The following is a 7,169-nucleotide window of genomic DNA, read 5'->3' on the forward strand; positions in this document are numbered from 1 at the left end:
ATCTACAGACACCAGAGAAGACCCCTCCAATCTACAGACACCAGAGAAGACCCCTCCAATCTACAGACACCAGAGAAGACCCCTCCAATCTACAGACACCAGAGAAGACCCCTCCAATCTACAGACACCAGAGAAGACCCCTCCAATCTACAGACACCAGAGAAGACCCCTCCAATCTACAGACACCAGAGAAGACCCCTCCAATCTACAGACACCAGAGAAGACCCCTCCAATCTACAGACACCAGAGAAGACCCCTCCAATCTACAGACACCAGAGAAGACCCCTCCAATCTACAGACACCAGAGAAGACCCCTCCAATCTACAGACACCAGAGAAGACCCCTCCAATCTACAGACACCAGAGAAGACCCCTCCAATCTACAGACACCAGAGAAGACCCCTCCAATCTACAGACACCAGAGAAGACCCCTCCAATCTACAGACACCAGAGAAGACGCCTCCAATCTACAGACACCAGAGAAGACCCCTCCAATCTACAGACACCAGAGAAGACGCCTCCAATCTACAGACACCAGAGAAGACGCCTCCAATCTACAGACACCAGAGAAGACCCCTCCAATCTACAGACACCAGAGAAGACCCCTCCAATCTACAGACACCAGAGAAGACCCCTCCAATCTACAGACACCAGAGAAGACCCCTCCAATCTACAGACACCAGAGAAGACCCCTCCAATCTACAGACACCAGAGAAGACCCCTCCAATCTACAGACACCAGAGAAGACGCCTCCAATCTACAGACACCAGAGAAGACCCCTCCAATCTACAGACACCAGAGAAGACCCCTCCAATCTACAGACACCATGGCTGCCCCACAGTGCCCTATAGCTGTGCATTTGAAGATTCAATGGTCTTTGGGGATTTCTTGACTACAATCCTCTCACCTTTCAGTTTATCCTCTTTCGTGATTATTTTCAGGATGTTCTTCGATTCCTGTAAGATGATTCCTGTGAGTCCAACGTACGACGGACATTTGGATTTGAACACTGCGGGTACAAAAAGGAAAAGATGAAAAAGTGACTGAAAGCAGCACTACTGAGATGACAGACATGGCCGCCCGACCTACCGACACATGACGCTGCGCATACAGGACACCGGACCCCACCTGGGGCCGGAATGCACCGCACCGATGCAGCGAACATGGGTCGGTCCAATAAATGCGGCCGTAACATATTCCTGTGAAGCCGGCCTCAGATACACGAGCTACGCCAGACGTGATGAGCTTAGATACACTGGGGCACATTTAATAAGACTGTTTCCCCCTCTGAGCTGCTGTTAGATTAGTCTGATGTATGATGCGGCGTGCGAATCTGCGGCAGTATGTAGTGTCGTTTTCTGACAACATTTATGCCTCTTTGCAGGAGTCCCCGACAAGCTGTCGTCATGCCCAACTGGCGGACGCGGCGTAAAACCAATATTTAGTCGCACTGCCGGTTAGAAAAGGGGAACACCTAAAATAGTCGCAAGTCCCTTAGTAAATGTGCTGCAGTAACTCACCATAACATGAGAGGATTAGATACACTGACTCGACAGACAGTATCACACAGGATAGGATTAGATACAGTGGCTCAGCAGACAGTATCACACAGGATAGGATTAGATACACAGCTCAGCAGACAGTATCACACAGGATAGGATTAGATACAGTGGCTGAGCAGACAGTATCACACAGGATAGGATTAGATACACAGCTCAGCAGACAGTATCACACAGGATAGGATTAGATACAGTGACTCGGCAGACAGTATCACACAGGATAGGATTAGATACAGTGGCTGAGCAGACAGTATCACACAGGATAGGATTAGATACAGTGGCTCAGCAGACTATCACACAGGATAGGATTAGATACAGTGCTCAGCAGACTGTATCACACAGGATAAGGTTAGATACAGTGGCTCAGCAGACAGTATCACACAGGATAGGATTAGATACAGTGCTCAGCAGACAGTATCACACAGGATAAGGTTAGATACAGTGAGTCAGCAGAGAATATCACACAGGATAGGATTAGATACCGTGGCTCAGCAGAGAATATCACACAGGATAGGATTAGATACAGTGGCTGAGCAGACAGTATCACACAGGATAAGGTTAGATACAGTGGCTGAGCAGACAGTATCACACAGGATAGGATTAGATACGGTGCTCAGCAGACTGTATCACACAGGATAGGATTAGATACACAGCTCAGCAGACTGTATCACACAGGATAGGATTAGATACAGTGGCTGAGCAGACAGTATCACACAGGATAGGATTAGATACACAGCTCAGCAGACAGTATCACACAGGATAGGATTAGATACGGTGGCTCAGCAGACAGTATCACACAGGATAGGATTAGATACACAGCTCAGCAGACAGTATCACACAGGATAGGATTAGATACAGTGGCTCAGCAGACAGTATCACACAGGATAGGATTAGATACACAGCTCAGCAGACAGTATCACACAGGATAAGGTTAGATACCGTGGCTCAGCAGACAGTATCACACAGGATAGGATTAGATACATAGCTCAGCAGACAGTATCGCACATGATAGGATTAGATACACAGCTCAGCAGACAGTATCGCACATGATAGGATTAGATACACAGCTCAGCAGACAGTATCACACAGGATAGGATTAGATACAGTGCTCAGCAGACAGTATCACACAGGATAGGATTAGATACAGTGCTCAGCAGACAGTATCACACAGGATAGGATTAGATACAGTGGCTCAGCAGACAGTATCACACAGGATAGGATTAGATACAGTGGCTCAGCAGACAGTATCACACAGGATAGGATTAGATACAGTGCTCAGCAGACAGTATCACACAGGATGAGGTTAGATACAGTGAGTCAGCAGAGAATATCACACAGGATAGGATTAGATACAGTGGCTCAGCAGAGAATATCACACAGGATAGGATTAGATACAGTGGCTGAGCAGACAGTATCACACAGGATAAGGTTAGATACAGTGGCTGAGCAGACAGTATCACACAGGATAGGATTAGATACGGTGCTCAGCAGACAGTATCACACAGGATAGGATTAGATACGGTGCTCAGCAGACTGTATCACACAGGATAGGATTAGATACGGTGCTCAGCAGACAGTATCACACAGGATAGGATTAGATATCCCGATGCAGATGATTTTCCTTCCCATTACATCTTTTTATCAGTCGTCCATGTCAGACATAATGTGGGACGTTACTTGCGGCCGCGTGTCATCGGCTGCAGGCAAACAAGGAAGACGTATGGGGCTCAATACACAGCTCAGCAGGCAGTATCACATGACGGGCTTGGATACACAGTCCAGCAGACAGTACAACATATGACAGGCTTAGATACACAGCCCAGAAGACAGTACGACACACACTCTCACCTGTGACCATTGCTCCGTGCAGGTCGGCCTTCAGCATCTTGTTCTGGATCATCTGCGGTTGCCTAGAACATTGATATTAATAATTCAGACCTGAATATGGTGGATACGGCCGGGCCTCGTCTCAGACGTGTATTACTGCAGCACTGGCCATTCAGGAGTCATAGAAAGCTGGGTGACACAGTGGTAGCCATTCTAGTCACCCAGCTTTCCTAGAGAGAGATGTAAGAAGTAACACCTCTCTAGGGGCTTATACGGGGGGTAATCGTCACTCGAGGTCCACACTCACGCGTCTGGCCGCAGTCCGTAGCACAGGTTCCGGATATACTGCTTCCAGAGCTCGTGCAGCGGGAGGTACATGTCATACCTGTATGGGAGGAGATGGCGGTTAAGGGGCATGGTGGCGGCATCACCCTGGCATAGGACATCACACACACAGATGCTACCTTTGCTGATCTGGGTTGATTGTGAACAGTTTCAGCTCCCGCCGCTCCTTGGCTGTGAAACCCTTTGCCTTGTGTCGCTTCCGTTTCTTCTTCTTCTGGTCGAACTCCAGCACCAACGCCTTCCTGCCCAGGAACTCCTCCGCGCTCGTCTTCAGGGAGGGCAAGCAGTGCTTGAGAAAGGCACTTACGAACGCCTCCGATTTCTTGCTGCTTTCAACCTACAGAGAATGACAGTCATCATCCGGCCCCAGGAACCTGTCCTTTCATGCGGCCATATTTCTCACTAGGGTCATGTGATGTTCACAAATATGGCCGCCAGGACAGGTCCCACCCGGGATGTCACTCAGCAGAATGTCCCGACTGGCTGCACAGCAATAGGCGAATAGACAGATCCACCATTCAGCCTAGAAAAGCTGTGCGACTCCTCTGATGAGGGTTGTAGTAGTGGACATCTTACCTTTAAACCAAGCTTTCTAGCCTCTTCGTGGGGCAACTTTTTGTAAATTATATCTAAAGGGGAAGAAGAGAATAAGATGAGGAACTCCCACCATGAGGATTCAGCGTCTAGCCTCTGCAGGTAAAGGATGACGCCTCCTAAAGTGGGCAAAACTGGGGTAAGGTGAGGCTGATATCACCTCCCTGTCATTCACCCCATTATTATTAGGATAAGTAATGTATGTACATAGTGACTCCACCAGCAGCATAGTGAGTGCAGCTCTGGAGTATAATACAGGATGTAACTCAGGATCAGGACAGGATAAGTAATGTAATGTATGTACACAGTGACTGCACCAGCAGAATAGTGAGTGCAGCTCTGGAGTATAATACAGGATGTAACTCAGGATCAGGACAGGATAAGTAATGTAATGTATGTACACAGTGACTGCACCAGCAGAATAGTGAGTGCAGCTCTGGAGTATAATACAGGATGTAACTCAGGATCAGTACAGGATAAGTAATGTATGTACACAGTGACTGCACCAGCAGAATAGTGAGTGCAGCTCTGGAGTATAATACAGGATGTAACTCAAGCCATAAAACATGCTATACAATAATAAAGTGGAGCTTTATAAATGTAGAATTATAATGATAACGCATGGAGGGGCACTCAAATATCAGGGGGCCCCGGACAACAGAGAAAGTGTGGAATAAAAATATTTAATAACCCTGGATATGGCACATATATCAATAAAAACACAATAAACACAAATAGAGGTAGTGGATAAGTGATGCGCATCACTTATCCACTACCTCTATTTGTGTTTATTGTGTTTCTATTGATATATGTGCCATATCCAAAAAAAAAAGCCCCGGCGTCTTCTAATGAACTCCTGGGGGGACAGATTATGTGTCAAAAATTTTTTTAAATATAAAGTTAAAAAAAAATACAAATAAAAAAATGCCGTCGCTACCGTCACCATAGTTGCCCCATTCTCTCAAACCTATACATAATATATAGGTATAAGTCAATGGGGACGGATCCGTTTGAAGATGACACTATATGGCTCAATCTTCAAACGGATCCGTCCCCCATTGACTTTCAATGTAAAGTCTGGACGGATCCGCTCAGGCTACTTTCACACTTAGAATTTTTTCTAAGCTATAATGCAAACGGATCCGTTCTGCACGGATCCAAACGTCTGCATTATAGGAGCGGATCCGTCTGTGCAGATACCAGACGGACCCGCTCTGAACGGTAGTGTGAAAGTAGCCTAATCCGTTCAGGATGTCTTCAGTTCAGTCCCTGTACAGAACACTTGCCGGAATCCGGCATGCACAGACCTTTAAAAATATGAAAAAGACAAATACCGGATCCGTTTTTTCCAAATGACAACCAAAGAGACGGATGCATTTGTGAGACAGATCCGCATCTGGATCCGTCTGCATACAGATTTCCTGATCTGGCAGGCAGGTTCGTCCCCGACACCGGATGTTTTCATCCGTGTACAGGGAGAAGCAGCAGCTGCTGCGCGGGGAGCCGGGTAAGTATATTCAATGTGAGGGGCTCGGCACATGGGGGACATTTTTATAGTCTTGGATAAATCTACCGTTTGTGAGATCCGTTCAGGGCTCTCACACGCGGTCCAAAACGGATCACTTTTGCCCTAATGCATTCTGAATAGAGAAGGATCTGCTCAGAATACGTCACTTTGCCTCCATTCAGTCTCCATTCCTCTTCTGGAGGCCGCCTGCAGCGTCTTTCCGTCCGATATGTTATGCGGAGCAAGACGGATCCACACAATGTAAGTCAGTGAGGACGGATCCGTTTTTTCTGACACAATAGAAAACGGATCCGTCCCCCTATTGACTTTCAATGTGGTCCATGACGGATCCGTCTTGGCCGTAGAAGACGTAATACAACCGGATCCGTTCATGCGGTTGTATTATGGTAACGGAAGCGTTTTTGCAGACCCATGACGGATCCGTTTAGAGATCAGGGCTGTTAGTGAAAGCACCAGTCACACAGCTAGAAAAGCAGTTAACCCTTTGTGACAGAACGGCTCAATATTTTTAATAAAGGCCAATTGAAAATATGATTTTTAGCCAAAAATGAGTGAAATGCAATCATTAAAAGGATTGCCTCAGAAGGTAAGAAGCAAAAAGGAGCAGAGGGTCTTGGGTCAAAAAGAGGGGCACTTTGAAGGCAGGTATTAGACTTGCCTGATGGGAATAGTAGTTGCGTTCTTATCTCTATCTTTGGTGAGCTCCAGCAATATACAGTGGAGAACTACAACTCCCATCGTACCCCACAAAACACCGCAGGGACTGCAGCTGCACATTGTGCTTGTCATTCAGCAATCACTTCCAATGAAGAGGAGCTGAACGACTACAAGCCTCAGCATACCACAGGGACAACTACAAGTCCCAGCATTCCGGGGCTTCCCACCTCCCCACACACAGAAACACTCACGCTCCATCTCTGCGGTCGGTCACGCCTGCCGAACGGAACCCACTTCCGGCTCCTGGAGAGTGACGTCATCAGGGCGGCGCAGCCCTTCCACGTCACACTGTTGCCATAGAGACCGTGCTCCTGAGATGTTTATTGATGCAATGGAGCCTTATGGAAACAAACAGTTCTAAGAAAAAAATTCAGAACGGATGATGGGGGTGATAGTGCACTGAGCCCACCCCTTCTCCCCCACACCCAGTTCAGTCTATACAGGTCAAAGTATTTGGGAGGTTAACCCTATCAATGCCAGACTAATTGTGATCCCATTATCCCATACCTCCCAAGTGTCCCTCTTGGAACAGTCCCTATTTTTTTCCCAAGTCCCTCTGTCCCTCTTTTTGATCTGAGGTACAGATCCGCATTATTGCAT

The 7,169-nt window shown here is 47.2% G+C and overlaps 1 protein-coding gene across 4 annotated transcripts in view; it reads right to left on the reverse strand.

The window, feature by feature from the left end:
* POP4 (POP4 homolog, ribonuclease P/MRP subunit) overlaps window positions 1–6,830 on the reverse strand; it is a 31,522-nt gene extending 24,692 nt beyond the window's left edge. For all 4 annotated transcript variants that reach the window (XM_040409865.1, XM_040409863.1, XM_040409864.1 and 1 more), the window contains exons 1-6: window positions 6,761–6,830; window positions 4,307–4,359; window positions 3,850–4,067; window positions 3,693–3,770; window positions 3,407–3,468; window positions 907–1,008 (exon numbers count right to left, since the gene is read on the reverse strand). In XM_040409865.1, coding sequence (XP_040265799.1) covers window positions 907–1,008; window positions 3,407–3,468; window positions 3,693–3,770; window positions 3,850–4,067; window positions 4,307–4,359; window positions 6,761–6,767 — 520 coding nt within the window. In that variant the 5' untranslated portion in view covers window positions 6,768–6,830. The remainder of the gene's footprint in view (window positions 1–906; window positions 1,009–3,406; window positions 3,469–3,692; window positions 3,771–3,849; window positions 4,068–4,306; window positions 4,360–6,760) is intronic.
* Window positions 6,831–7,169: the final 339 nt, after the last annotated feature.

This window comes from Bufo bufo, chromosome 10 (genome assembly GCF_905171765.1).
Source record: "Bufo bufo chromosome 10, aBufBuf1.1, whole genome shotgun sequence".
Taxonomy (NCBI): Eukaryota; Metazoa; Chordata; class Amphibia; order Anura; family Bufonidae; genus Bufo; species Bufo bufo.